At 38.4% G+C, this 16077-nt stretch overlaps 1 protein-coding gene across 1 annotated transcript in view; it reads right to left on the bottom strand.

The window, feature by feature from the left end:
- Positions 1–16077, bottom strand: part of RAB2A (RAB2A, member RAS oncogene family) — a 43406-nt gene that overhangs the window by 13597 nt on the left and 13732 nt on the right. The window contains exons 4-6 of the mRNA XM_057426069.1: positions 7497–7579; positions 6130–6222; positions 2457–2568 (exon numbers count right to left, since the gene is read on the bottom strand). Coding sequence (XP_057282052.1) covers positions 2457–2568; positions 6130–6222; positions 7497–7579 — 288 coding nt within the window. The remainder of the gene's footprint in view (positions 1–2456; positions 2569–6129; positions 6223–7496; positions 7580–16077) is intronic.

Here is a 16077-nt window from a genome sequence, read left to right as displayed (position 1 = left end):
TAAATAAATAACTAAATTTCTGGTGACTGCTGTTTCCTGAAGCCATGTATGTTTATGACATACACTGCTTTCATGTACTGAGCTATGTTACAGAGGACTACAGGATTCAAGTGATTTCAGGAAGGGTGTCTGTGAACAACCCAAGATGATTTATTTCTAGACCCTTAATGGTCTAGATTCTTTTGCCATGAGTACTTTTTTTCTCAGATTCAGAAAGTAAAGTTTGAAAACCAGCTCCATGAGATACCCCCCCCCCCCATGTAAGATAACATTTGCAGACACAGGGCCACAGATTTCTTCTGCTTAAAATTTAATTTTAGCTGAATTACCTCAAGTTTTGTTCTGCCTGTTTAGTTTCTACATTCTCAGGCAGTCACAAAATTGCAATTTCCTCCCAGTTCTGAAGTACTGAAGCCTTGTTAGTTTTACCTCTATTTTGCATACTTCTTGTTCTTTCCTCAAATGCTGCCCATTCCACATGATTTGTTTTCTCATTCCCTTCTATTTTTTTGATACTGCACAGTCCAGAACAAGCATTAAAATAATAATGGTCTCTTCTGTCCACAAAATTACGTTTTCCACCTACCTTGTCTACTATTTCTCCTCACTTATTTTCACTGGCTCAAAGATTAAGATTTTACTCCTTCATCTGTAACTATTCTAAATCATGCCACCTCTTTTAGTGTTGACTGAGAATACCATTTAAGAAATGCATTTGATTTTCACTAACAACAATTATATCCTAAAGCTTTTCCATCAGAATTAGATAGTACATATATGTAATAACTCACTTGTATCATCATAAGCAGAGGATCCTATTTGAACTTTTTTGACCAAGAAAGTCATGCTCATTTTCCTCCTGATAATCAGAGTTGTATTAGGTCCTAGACAACTCATTCACAAGCAGGTATTTTTTTGACACAGAGAGGTGCTAATGTTAGTATCAGGTAGTAACAAGGCAGAATAAAGTCAATGAAAGTTATCTGTAACTCTTACTACAGCTTAAAAATAAAATATCTAAATATTTCAAAAGTAGAAGGCTTTAGCACTAGAAGAAGAATACCCCATCAGTTACTCACCATTTTACATTTAGGACAATTCTAGATACAACTAGGGGCAAATTATGAAATATAACAAACTGAACAGTATCATGCTATTACAAAAAAGGGTAGCAAGTGGGGATGTATGAATTGAACATGGCCTGGAAAGACATGTTCTTTCTGCTTTACATAGTACTAACCTCTCAGATGGAGCTCTCTGTTCACCACTACTGCGTTTGGCTAGGATGGAGTTAGCTTTCTTTACAGGAGTCTGCCATAGTGCTGTGTTTTGGAACTGTAAGTAAAGCAGCACTGATAACATACCAATGTTTTAGCTACTGCTGAGCACTGCTTACAGATTGTCAACGTCTTCTTTTTCTTACTCTGCCATCCCCAGTGATTAGGCTTAGGGTAGGCAAAATCTGGTCGGTGAGGCATCCACAGTCAGGACACCTGATCAGAATTGGTCTAAACGACATTTCATATTATATGACATGCTCAACAATAAAACAAGTAATTGTCTTTCAAAGTAGCTGTTGCTCAGAGACTGTCTGGGAATCAATCTGATTGTGGGAAGCTATGGTTGCCTTTCTATCACTCTTCTCCCACTTCTTTCCTTCGTTTATTAAACTCTTCATCTCAACCTTTAGTTTTCACTCACTTTGGCTCTTCTAGTTTTTCCCCATCCTGCTGGACATGGGGAATGAGAAAGCAACTGGATGGACACGTAGTTGCTCGCTGAGGTCAACCCACCACAACCACCCTTCAAGAAAGGTGTGAAGTAAATAAAGGTGAGGTATGTAAGAACTCACGTGTCCAGAAATATGAACTGTAAGTAAAACTTTGAAACACTTAAGTTTTTTAAAGTAGCAAAGACTGAAAAACTTATTCAAATACACAGACTACAGCAATAAAGACAATGACCTCCTCAGCAGCTCTGTAGAGGACAGAAAAAGAAAATGAGTGCGTGAATTGCAGAAGATTCATGCTAGGTAGTGGAAGAGAAAGATGACAACAATACAAATATCAAAGCACTGCAATAGATTGCTCTGAAGATCTTGTGAAATATTAGAGCTCTTTAGAACAGGTTAGATTGACATCTGCCAAGCATACCAATAGCTTGGCTTGCTTTGGACTAGCAAATCTATTTTAGTCTAGATTTCAGGGCAGATGGAGGCGCCCATTTCTCTGGCCAAGTATTTTGAACACCCCTCCCCAAATATATTAATTACTAGAATCTCATCAACATAATTAGTGCAATCAGGTACAATGTAGACAGTGTCCTTCCCATAATATGAATTAAAGCTTAGTTAATTCAAGTTAAGGAATCCAAAACCTAGAGGTATTGTATATGTACAAATAACGTACAATTCAAAACAACTGTTTTACTAAAATGGCAGTGTTTAGCAAAGTTACCTCCTCTACGTTGGAAGCAGTTTTGGCAGATGTCTCCATAAAGATAAGTCCGTGCTCTCGTGCAAATGCTTCACCTTCTTCTTTCTTGACTTCTCGTCTGGATTCTAAATCACTAAGGTGAAAAAAAAATGTTATTTGCATGGTCTAACCTGGCCACATAAATATTATTGTCCAGAGATACGCTTATAAGCCAAGAGCACCCATTAGAACTTACATACATATGAATATCTATTCAAGCTCTTATGTAAAGTACAATTACTGTAAGCCTTGCACTTACAATATATGAAATAGCCACAGATATCTCACTTGCCTCAGCTATCAATCCCAGCTGACACAGATCTTAAAAATGACTTGATGAAATGGCTTTGAACAGGATGTGTGTATATTTATCTAGCTATTCCCAAATGCTAACTGTAGACATTGTCATTTTAAGTAAATACCACTCTTTTCTAGTATAATGTTATCTACCAATCCACAATGGAAAGCTGAACTGATAAAGGAGTTTTATAAGTAATTTGTTAATGATGTTAGAAATAATTTTGTATTCAGTAACAAAAATTCATGCAGTCAATTTCTGTTCTAATAAAAAGACTTTAAAGGAAAACTAAGGTTTTTTTGAACTACAGTAGCTGTTCTCTCCCAACAAGCTAGCATGTTGGTTTTGAAACTCCAAGCCTGGCCCTCAAACAGCAGAAAAACTTGAGGTTACACAATTTCTTGTTTCCTGCTTAGATTAAAGTAAAATAAACCCCTTATTGGACTGGACAACTAAAGACAAATCTGCTTCTGTAAGTCATATAGACATCTAAGTATTTCACTTTTACTGATTAAAGCTTCTTTATAAACAAGCTGTACACAGTTTGTCCTTCTTTGTAAGTATATTACATCTGGAGCAACAATAATGCTACATTTATACATAAATAATAAAATATATATATTAAAATAAAGTTTCACTTAAGCTGCACATGTAAAAGTATCTTCTCAGGTACATATTTTTAAACTAAACAGTCTGCAAATACAAAGATTTAATTTGCAGCCAGAACACCAGATAGAAGTATCATACTTGGCTTCAGTGCTGCCATCCTTGTAATTATACATGTATTAAAAAGCAGCGATACTCACTGTGGCATCTGTTTTGCAGCAAAGCAGGTTTTAGTTACTTTTACAACTACATGCTAGCTCAGATAAGTTACAGAGTCAAGACAATTCAACACATCACTTAAACGTGGAACATTTGAAGATAAAGATACAAGAAATGTCTTCTCAAAACAGTTTTAAAGCTGAAGTTCATTATATGCAAGTGCTCCAAGCATCTCAGCGTCAAGCTTAAGATATCTTAACAAGGCGTTCATTCTCATGTCCCTGAAGTAGCTATCTGGCATTGTATTTTGAACTTGAGAAATGTCTTCTTTGCTACTACCATGCTACACTCAAATATATCTTATTTAAAACCTCTATTCACTACAGTGTTATCTCCGTGGTAAAAGAGAAATAAACACTTTCAACTTGAAATAGTGCAGCTGCATCAAAAATTGCAGTGATAACCCAGTCAAAACTCACTGCTGATATCTAAACATATTCTTACGGAGCTTTAACTGCTTCTACTAACCACAGATGTCTTCCTCTCTCCATTCCAATAATTCGAAGCATTTGGTCTTACTAGATCAATATAGCTATGTTTTGTTCTGGAAAGAAGATTAAGTACAGTATTTGTCATGTTTTACCACTAGTTTTTGTAATGTTTTCAAAAAAATAGCTATTATAGTTCAGATTAAATTTTAAACACATTTCAAATCCAGCAATAAATCAACACTACAAAAAGAACAAAGTGCACTTCTGGGACTCGTAAGAACAAAATTTATTCCTTTAAAAATATTATGCTAATATACACTTGCTTCCTTCCATCCATCTCCAGTAGTATGCCCTACCATAAGAACTCCTGTAACACACTTTCAGGATAGTGCAATATAATTGAAGGTGTTTTCTTCCCATCCTTCTGTTTAAGGCTTGAAAATAATCACCTTTAAAATGCTTCTTAAAGAAGTTTTACTTCATGTGCACCTTAATCTGTAAAATCATGCTTAAAATACATGATTTAAGCGTGTTTGAGTAAAATCCTAGTTGTAACCAGGAATTACTGAGCTAGCTGCAAGTAGCACATTATAACTGAAAAATCATGTAATACAGTTAGTCTGCATCAGCAGAATGTACGATAAAAATTTAGTTTAACAGCTAAGAATAATGAAGAATAGTTACAGATATCAACTGTGTAAGTATGCAAACTTACGTAATACTTATCTCAAATAAGCAGTATACTTTACTGTTCCAGTGCTGTATTTTACTCACATAAGCATGAAAACCAGTTGGTCAGGAACATCACAGGCTTACCAAAGCTTCATTTAATGAAAGAAATTACATTTCTATATTAATTTGTGAAGACTGTGCTTAACACATTCCTCAATTTAAAAGAATGCCATTAGAAATTTTCCAGATTATGTATACAAATGTGGACATGCTTCACAATTACTTAACACTTAAGATGTTTTTCAGGGGGAGATACAGAGTGGGGGGCAGAAGAAGGAAAACAGAAAGGAGAGAGGGTGAAGAAGAAAATAAGAGGTGAACAAGCCAGAGCAGCAAAACCAGACTCTTTATCATAAGGCTGTTTCTGAGTAATACCCAAGAAATGAGCTGGCTACTCACTAAAATTTAAGGGACCTGCATACCCATCATTATTTTAACTGCCATCTTTACCTTCAAGAATTGCTGGGGCATGGGGACAAGTTAAGGTCAATTAGGTAAAGGCCCATAACTAACGAGTTTTAAAATTATGAGATTATGTTTTTGGTATTTGGAAAAACCCTACATTGTGAAAAAAAGCCCCAAATAAAATCTAGAAATGATGCTACAATTCACTGGAGAACTAGAAAAAACTACAGATAAACTTATGTATTCACTGATGTGCTTTTATAAAGAACGTCAAAACAGATCAAATTCTCAGCTTCAGCAGGAAGCCATTTTAGAACTTTGGAGAGTATAGCCAAGAAGACCAAGTAAACAGTCGTTTACAAACTGGGTAACTTCCAAAATTTCTAGTTGTATTTTCATCACCCAGTGTCTAAAGAGCCAGGAAGTGGTGAAAAAGTACTCTCTGCCACCAACCCAAGCTAAAATATATATTAAAAAAATGAAACAGGCTTAGGATTTGAAGTGAATCCTGTAGTATGGACTGCTTTTCTTTTTTAGTGACAATTTCTCTGCTGTGATTCTTAACCAAAATGTAAAGCACTTTATAAAGACCTGGAATTAGGAGTCATATTCTAGTTATAAGGGAGAGATACAAGTGATTGTAAGTGGTGATTCCAGAGGGAAAAAAAAAAGGGGGAGAAAAGCAACTCCTATATTCCATGACTTCATGCATTCACAGTCAATCCTTTTCAATAAAATTACTTCTAAAAAAGGTTCTTGGAACATAAGGTAGCTGATCCACATGTGCTGCACATTGTATCAGTCTAATTAGAAAAGGAAAGGTTTTAGATTCACCCTAGAACTCTCTAGTGATTGAAAGTAATTTAAAGTTAACATTCTGCCTACAAATAAGAAAACACAAAAGCTGAAATCCAGAAGTCATGAATCTTTATCACTTACAAAATCATAACTGGTTAAAGTTTACCTTTTATTTCCAATAAGCATTATAACCATGTTGGAATTGGAATGCTGACGAGCATCTTCTAACCAAGTTGTCAAGTGGTTGAAAGTGTCCCTCCTAAGTATGGAAGAAAATGAAAATTAATAGCAGTATTTCAGGAAATCTCTTTCCTTTCTGTTAGTCAGCTCCTCTACTTGAGTAATCAACTCATTTATTAGTACACATGCTCCGGGATAAAAGCTAGTAATCCCCTTGTGACAGGGAGAAAAAAATTAGTAAGCAAGGAGCATTAATGAACTCTGCCTAAAAAGTAATTGAAAACATGTTTGCTACAAAGAGTAAAGAGGATTCTTTTAACTATAAGAATCTCTAATTTCATACACATATAAAATCTGCTGAACTGAAAAGTCCTGAACAGCTTCAAACAATACCAATAACAGTACAAATAATCATTCAAATAGTAAAATTTTTCTACTGAAGGCAGAAAACGATTGAGAATTTCCTGTGAGTTTATAAACTGAATAAAGGATTTAGCAACAAAGTCTTTTAAGGTAAGGTACACAAGTGCGACATATTACAGATCTTACAGAACGTGTACACTAAATATTAAATCACATGCTTGTAAAACGTGTTCAAGATTTCACTTAAAAAGTGTAAAGAGTAAAAAAGAGTAAAACTATCTACTTATGAAGCAAAGATTCGTTTGGCAATGAGATTGAAGATGCACAACGGGATCCACGCACCCTAACAGGATTTTGGAGTCTGAACATTTTCATAATCCAGGCACAGTACTCAGTTTTGCAGATAAGTTGTACAGAGACTTTATTCACTATAGCAGGAAAACCTTTTGTCCCTTCTAAACAGCTACTACCGAAAGAAACCACACTAAGACCTGTATTTTCTAAACCTCATAAACACAGCAACGGTAAAAGTTTCATGGTAGTTTTATGTACCCAAACTTTGATGTTTTACTATTTCACTCCTTTGCAGAATGGCAACTCAGTAGAAAGTCTGCTAGAATTAGAGAAAACTTATAGCTCACGGTAATAAAAACACTAGAAAGGAATTAAAGAAATATTTTAAGTTCTTTCTTAATACAGGCAATCCAGAGGTTCATGGTCAAATAGTTTATTAAAAATAATTTGCTTCATTCTTCCCAAGACTTAAGGTATACTTTTTCACAAGCACTATACAGAGAAAACTGGAAGTATATAGGTTACATAAACTGTATCTTTATTTTGAGCACTAAAGGAAAGTTGGCAATAAATTAGATTACAAGTACCTATACAAAAAGACAAACTAAATTAGACATTTAACACTGCAATGTACAACAGCACAATTCTACATAGACATATAACTTTAATCCAGTTATACCTCCTCAGTATTCTCACCTTGTGATGTCATACACTAGTAAAGCCCCTGCTGCCCCTCTGTAGTATGACCTCGTAATGGAGCGGAAGGACTCCTGCCCTGCCTGTAGAAAACAAAGTTTTATTATTTCATATCTCATTTATTTATTCATTTATGCCAAAACCTGCAAACTTAGAATAACAGAATCATACAATTTTATTTGAGAGGATAGGGACAAGGAAGGGTATGAAGGGGAAACCAGGGAGGGAACAAAGCCTCTAACACTGGCAAGAGAAGGCACATAAGAAGATACCAACTAGAGCATAGTACTGTTAAAAAAAAAAAAAAAAGGCAAAAAAACCCCACCCCAACAACAACAAAAAAACCCACCAACATCGGAACAAGACCTCTAAACCTTTTTTGGCAATCCCTGACAACCCAATTTACTGAATGGCTTCACAATACATGAATCATTATTAGAGCACAGAATGGACTCCTAGCAACTAAGCTCTGAAGACAAATTTGAAAGGAAGCAAATAACCCAGAGCTTCACATTTGAATTCAATAACCCGCTCCCTGGGGCAGCTGTTGACACTGGAATAAATAAAGCCCATTGTAAATAAATGATGAATGACATCTTTACACCCACCATCTGCTGGTGTAAAGGTTGTTGGAAGGCCAAGGATGCAGATTTTATCCATTATATCATATACTGCAGCCAGCTTTCAACAGTCTTCAGATGGAATTCTTTCAGTAATCATTTTATTATGAAAAAACAGAAAATGGTTCTGAATTCAATTTTACACAATTGTGCGACACAGTTAATCAATTTCCTCTGTACTTGATAAATAATGCTTGTCAAAACAGCTACAGGATGCAAGAGTCATCTTCATATGTTCTGGTGAAGAACTTTAGAGACCCTACATAAATTAGATAGCTTTCACAGAAAAGTATTCTGTAAGAGACTCAGCACTTAAAAGAACATGTTCAAAAGAACACAGTGCTGGAAAATAAATATTTGTAATTGCAGACCTTGAGCCTCCCATGCTCACGTTTGTGGGAAGTGCTATCTAGCACCTGACAGCTGTTAGAAGAAATATTTACTTTAGTATTTAATAATAGAAGCTTTAGCATAATTCAAAGATCACACAGAACACAATTAAGAAATACTAATATTAATGCTGAAAAAAGCCTGTATGCAGAGCAACAGGAAACTACCCTGATTTAAAAGTCATGAAAAGTAAGAACAAAATATTTATCAAACACAAGCTACCTTTCAGCCCTACCTACAAAATTACCATACAGAGAACCTTCTCTTCTCACAGTTACTGTACTTTTCTCAATATGAGGTCTTCTTGAATTTAAAGAGAACTTGATCTAAGTTGTCACTGAACAGGAACAGTGACACAGCAAGTTGAGACATGCTCGGTCTTCAGAAAGCATCCTTATCTTCCAGAATAACCAATTACTTCAGTTTAAGAAAACACCTTAACTTAGCCATTCCAGTGCAGAAGCTTACAAAAGATATATTTAATAGTTTTCACATGATTAGAGAATACACTAGCATATGTACTTGGCCGAGAGTACTATAGTTCACATAAAGACGCACTTGTGTAACAGAATACAGACAACCTGTTAGAATCATAGAATCAGAGTTGTCTGGGTTGGAAGGGACCTTCAAAAGTCATCTAGTCCAACCCCCTACAATGAGCATGGACATCTTCAACTTGATCAGGTTGCCCAAAACCACATCCAGCCTGGCCTTGAATGTCTTCAGGGATGGCACACCCACCACCTCTCTGGGCAACCTGTGCCAGCGTTTTTCCACCCTCATTGTAAAGAATGTTTTCCTCACATCCAGGCTGAATCTCCCCTCTTTTAGTTCAAAGCCATTACACCTTGTCCTATCGCAACAGGCCCTGCTAAAAAAACCCTCACTCTATCTTTCTTACAGGCCACTATACAGAATATAGAATGCACAAAGGAATAGTAAAGATCCAAGGTTTTAGCGCAATACTTAGTTCCCTACCCAGCAGGGAAGCCGGCTCATATTCAGTTTCTCATCAGCCAACACCCTCAAGTTGTTCTCCACAGGGCTGCTCTGGATCTTTTCTCTGCCCAACCTGTAGCTGTGCCTGGGACTGCCCTGACCCAGGTGTGGGACCCTGCACTTGTCACGGTTAAACTTCAGAAGGCTGGCATCAGCCCACCTCACAAGCGTGTCAAAGTCCCTCTGGATGGCATTCCTTCCCTCCAGCGTACCAACCGAACCACACAGCTTGGTGTCATCGGCAAACTTGCTGAGGGCACACTCAATCCCACTGTCCAGGTCACCAACAAAGATGTTGAGCAAGACCAGCCCCAGTATCTGCCACTGAGGGACACCACTTGTCACAAGTCTCCATTTGGACATCGAGTCATTGACTGCAAACCAGCTTCGATAGCAGAGAAAAGCCATTTATCTTAAGTGGAATTAAGACTATTCTTACCATTCTGTTCACATTCCTCTAAAATCCAGCATTTCCCCCCCTTCCTCCCTTCCATATTCATAGAATATGATTTTCATATAATCACAGGATAGTTGAGGCAGGAAAGGACTTCTGGAGGTCCCCTCTTCCAGCACCTCTGGCTCAAGCATGGCCACTCAGAGCCAGCTGCCCAGGTCTGTGTCCAGCTGGGTTTTGAAGACCTCTAAAAGCAGACTCCACAACTTCTCTGGGCAACCTATGACAGTGCTCGGTGGTACACAGTAGTGGCACTAGCCACTAAATTAAACAGGTATTTCCCAAGGACATATTTCATTTAGTACAGGCTATACAAGCCTTTGCTCCAAGACAATCCCTGGTTATACCCACTTTTAGAATTACGCTACAGTAGAAGTTGGGAGATGAAAGATCCTTCTGGTAACAAATAAAACTGTGACAGCTATTTCACGTGTAGAAACTCCAGCTCAGACAAGGCTGCCTGCAGGAGCTGATAAATGCATACTGCACAGGCCTGAACGTGCAGAGAAAAAAAGCGCCGGCTCTGATGTAAGTAGTTGACTAATCATGAAAAAATGTGGGCCTCTGATAAGAAAGTGATGTTTTAAGTGCTAAGTAACATTCCTTTTGGCTGCTTTCTGGACTGTAAGGTTTCATCATTCGTATTGTATTGGTTAACAAAACTTTTTGATAGTTAAAACACATAATCACAGTTCTAGGAGTTACAGGAGTCTTCAAAACAATACAAAATCCCTGCTTGAAATTGCATGGACATACATCCCATGTGCTCCTCTAAATATACCTCAATATAGAACTGAAACACAATTTCAAAACGACGTAAGCAGAACATGAAATATCAATCAGCTTAGGTCACTGACATACACAGAGTTAGGGCCTGCACTGAAGTCTTCAGGAACATTTAAGCTATGTGATCATGTTACCATTGACATGGTATCTGTGGCACATTTGAGAAACGATGCCAAGTGTTAATATTCCCATAGGAAATCTCAGTGTCATTCCAAGCGTGTGGTGTAGTCATGTGTCAGGTGCAAAATGTGCAGACAAGTCTTTGCTACCAAAAAGGGTTCCTTGCAAGTTCCTTAACTACATGTTTTTGAATCCATGAACTAAGGAAAAAAATGAACAAATCAAAAAAGCCATGTCACAGTACAAGAAAATAGATAATGAAACAGGATCCATAACAGCACAACTCTCTAGAAAACCGTCCATTGATTTTTCTGAATTCTCTATTCTCAATGCTGAAGAATTTGGAAAGTTTCCTCAAGGACAAAGTTAACCCGAGTATGCTCCAGCAGGCCTTCAACATCCAAGCTGACCAACAGTTTTCATTAGTAGGAAACTTTCTAGTACACATCTACATGAAAAATGAGAAACTACAATGGACCACAGCTAGTAGCTCTAGCCCTTTTCACTTTTAAAAGGGGCATACATGTGTGGTATGCTCAAACCTGGTGACAGAAATCTCGTTCACATTTAAACTTGTTGACACTTTCCGAAGTTGCACAGGAAACTAAAAAGACATCTAAGAAACAACCAACTCATAGAAGTGTCAATGCCTGTGACAACTGGCATTCCACAACAGTTGGAAACTACTCAATAAAGTTGATCCCTGGAACAAAATGTTCAAGAAAGAGAGGAGCAATACATACCTTTGAATATAGTTTTGAATGTTATAAATAAATGAACAGCCTTTTAGTCACATGGCAACTTGTTTATAAAAATGCATTAACCTTTCTTGCAATGATGTCTCTACTCCAGATTAAAAAGAGTTTTAAGTTGATTTACTGGCATGTACAAAGAATAGGCACAAAAGTAATGTAAAAATAATGATAATAAAAAAAACCTAACCCTGCTGCTTTCCAGCAAAGACATTCCCGAACAGGAACAGAACTAGAGACACTTAAGGGAGGAACCTGTAACAAGTAGGTGTCAGAATTTATGTGGAGGATTCAGCCAAGTTACATGTTTCCTCAGACGAACCCTGTCACTATCCTAATAACTGAAATTTCAAGGGGACTAAAGATCCCCAAGGGTGAAACTACATATGTCTAAATACAGATCATTTGTACATCTGCCTTTTCTTCTGATGTTGTTGAATGCATGCCATTTAGACACCCAAAGCACTTCCATACACATCACAGAAACAAAGCTTTAGCTCTCCATTATTAGAAATGTCCTTATGATTTATTTCAGGTTATAAATATATTTGAAACCTTTAGGTTTCAGCAGCTGCCCTCACCTCATATGGGAAATCCATGATGAATAAAAGAAAGTGAGTCACCTTTCTTCCATCTAAGGCGTTATGCTAAGCAAGAACTTGCTCCATTATTGTAGAAAGCCACAGATAAACTGACAAGGCATCTTTATTTTCTGAAAACTACTCAGAAAATAAAATACCAGTATCATAGTATTTCAATAACCAAGTGCATTTAAGCACATGACAGACTGTTGTGGTTTAAACCCAGTCAGGCAACTCATTCACTCACTCCCTCCCACTTTTTTCCCTCCCCCTACTCCTGGAGGGATGGAGAGAAGAATCAAAAGAATGCAACTCCCACAGGTTGAGATAAGAACAGTTTAGTAACTAAGGTATGACACAAATCACTACTGCTACCACCAGTAATAATAATGATAAAGGAAATAACAAGGGAAGAGAATACAAGATCTCAGCACCAGCCGACTGATAACTTGCCTCCCCCAGCCCGACCAAGCACCGCCCCATACCTCCTCCAACCCCGCAGTCTCCCAGCCCTTCCGGCTAACTCCCAGTTACATCCTGGACATGACGTGCTGTGGTATGGAATACCTCTTTGGCTAGCTTGGGTCAGGTGTCCTGTCTCTGCTTCCTCCCAGCTACCCCTCCTCCCTGGCAGAGCATGAGGCTCACAAAGTCCTTGGCCAAACCAGAACATCATTGTTATCAGCTCTGTTCCCAGGCCGAAAGTCAAAACACTGCACTGCACCAGCTACCAAGAAGGAGAAAAATGACCGCTACTGCTGAACCCAGGACACAGACAAAGGTTTGTGAACACAAAGTTAGAAGGTGTATCAAGTTACCTTAGCTTCCTTGAAGTGCCATCATGGATGTGAACAGTAACTTAGCTACTGACACCAAAGTTCAGGTGATGGTCCTATTATACAAACTGCAATAGGAGTTAATTATTAAACCGAGAAATGCACGAATCCAGAAATAAGTTAATGCTCCCACATAGTAGCACGCACAGTTGGTGAACTGATGATCAAACTAGTTTCAAGAACCAAAACAGATCCTTCACAAGTCCTTGATGTTTCTTCACAGCAGTAAAACAGAGGGCTGTGATCACTGAGTCATCATCACTTGAACTGTAAGATGTAGCCACATTCTTACAGGTACACTGGTTAGAGTCCAATTAGTAAAAACAGAGTAGAAGATTCACCTACTGCCCATAAACACAAAACTATGCTCCAACTACCAAAGCAAGTAGAAAACATGAGGATAAGAACTTCATCCTAGCAACTGTCAATATCACTAAGATGAAACAAATATTAATTTAATGAATTAAGAGAACTTTATTTGGTTCTACTAAAACCAAAGCTTTTGCAAATACATGAAAAATGGATTTCCAAGAAGAATTAGTATAATTCAGAACATCTGAAAGTGTACAGACAAGTCACACCGTGATTTTAGAAAAAAGAGACATGCCTTCAACAACTACGCCTTCTGTCTTGCACAAAGGTGCTTTTTTGTGCAAACTCTCAAATAACCCACTGTTAATTTAATTAAAAAGCTTACTTGTATGGAAACCAAGAAATTAATTGAAATTAGCTTATAGAAAATATTACTTCTGATACTTAGTTCTAGAGTGAGCAAGGCTAAGGTGTTACAGAAACATAATGATGAATTTTTTTTTTCCTCAGATTTCCACGAAATAAGCAGAAATAGACATTTAAAACTGCAGTATTTAAATACACAAGAAAAATTCTTAAGTCATATCAACTCAGAGATCATTAGTATTACTTGGTAACATCACTGATCTCACCCCCTGCAGCATCTGAGAACTTAAATTCCCCTCTTTCAGCTACAGCTTATTTTTCCTCTTCAACAATGACTTGTAAGGAACAGTAAACACAGAACATACCTTTCAACAGTACCCTTCAAAATGAAGGCTACTGACTCAGTCTGGTAACAAGCCCAGTATCTCTCTACAACAATGAAGTTTTTCTGAGGAGTGGTAATTTTAGTATTTCTCAGTGTTACACTGCCACAAGACAAATAACCTTATCTCCACATCTGTTTTAAACTCACAAAGCTGAATAGTTTCCAGAATGGTCATTTTGATGCTTACCAGCTTCTGTAGACCAATTCTAGTTTCCTAAAAGTCGTTTGTGTACTTGTGACACTTAGCTCAATACCACACTTCCACAATAAAAACAACTTCTCATAGTAGGCAGTTACCAACTAACCTGTTCCGACAAAAATATTTCTCAGTCTATCCAACTATTGAAAGCCATTACTAAGGTTAAAGACAGAGGAAAGGAAGAGAGAAGTCTCTTACCTGCAGACTAAAGATAGATAAGACAAATGAACAAACTGGTCCAGTACCTGCACTCCCCTTGACTGACCTAAATGCATCAAAAGGAAAAGGGAAACTTAATGACTCACACACCTAAAAACCTGGGTGTGCCAGAGCACACATAGCAGCAAGCTCCCAGAGTCCAGCAACTGGGGAGACCAGAAGCAGTCTGCAGTGGGAGAGAACACCGCAATGTACTACTTGCTTGTGCCATCAGCAGTAGAGTCAAGACTGCACCACCTAACACTAAGTATGCAAGGGCCACACTGAGTATCCTTCATGGAATGTGGGCTTTTGGATTATTTGGGGTTTGGGTTGGGTTTTCTTTTTTTTTGGGGGGGGGGGTGGGGGGGGGGAGAAGGGAGGTATACATGTTTTTGCACCAAAGTACTTTTACTGAACTACCCAGCTCACAGGGCCAAATACTGGACTACAATTTCTACATGCATTCCTTGAGCTTATCTTCCAGTTCAGCCTCATCAGAAAGGAATTCAGTTTGTGTATTCCCACATAAAGACCAGACTGCAGTAAAAAGAGTGAATTTCTGTAACACACTCCTCATCCAAACTAAGATGCTAAAGAAAAGCCTGATAGTCTTGAGTTGTGATCCAACAGCAACACAGAAATGGATCTCGTAGACACACAACAGTGTTAGTTTCCATGGTCCCTGTAACAACACGCTCCTGCTGTGTATGCTGCAGCTTCCATAAATTCCCATTATTAAGATACACCTTTCCTCGAAACTACAGTGATCCACTGAAGATAACACAGAGTGAGCCCCACTGCACAGAAATAACTGGCCAGAAAAATCTCAATTAAAGCATTTGATTCTTTTAAGAAAGCAAGTCTTTATTCACAGAAGGTTTAGGTTGGAAAAGACCTTAAAGATCATCTAGTCCCAAGTCCCCTGCTCCACTAACCAGCCCCCCCATGTCTGTGCTTGGAAATCTCCAAGCAGCCCAAGTGATCATGAGTAGCCTGCTGCACACCAGGGCAATGCCAACAGGATTTTGGTGATAACAGGGTTTGGGGATGCCCAGTCCCTTGGCAGAGCTCTAGTTCTGCTACCTGTAACTCCTCCAGAAGTGCCAGTGTGTAACCCCTGTTTCAGTTCATCCTCATGTCAGGCACTGGATTTGGGGGAGGCCCAGAGGAGACATGCAGTTGGCATGCATCCACCCTGCCATGTCTCTTATTGCTTTTCTGCCCCACAGGATGCTCCCCCTGCTCTTGGTCAGCCAGCAGCTGGCTGTCAGCTTATCTCTGGCTGCTGCAGTCCTCTACGCCTCCTAGTACGATCCCAAATTCTTCTACCTCCTGCTGTTACACGTACTTCTTGAGGAGACCCATAACCACCTTGCACACGCACTGGGAAGGGTTTTCCCTGTGGTCAGCTAGGGGCTACTGCCCTCTTCACATCCCACTCGCCCTCTGTAAAGCAGCAATGACCATGGCATGCAAACCAGCTCCTCCCAGCTGGGGCAACTGTCCCTGAAAGGGGAAGTCTGCAGGGCCTGGGTAGTGGGGGAGCTGACCTACTGTGCTCCACTCCCATTCCAGTACCC

Source organism: Pezoporus wallicus, unplaced genomic scaffold (assembly GCF_028554395.1).
Source record: "Pezoporus wallicus isolate ANWC-B61680 ecotype Strahan unplaced genomic scaffold, APGP_CSIRO_Pwel_v1 contig_4131, whole genome shotgun sequence".
In the NCBI taxonomy this organism is placed as follows: Eukaryota; Metazoa; Chordata; class Aves; order Psittaciformes; family Psittacidae; genus Pezoporus; species Pezoporus wallicus.
This window is presented reverse-complemented; position numbering and strand designations above follow the sequence as displayed.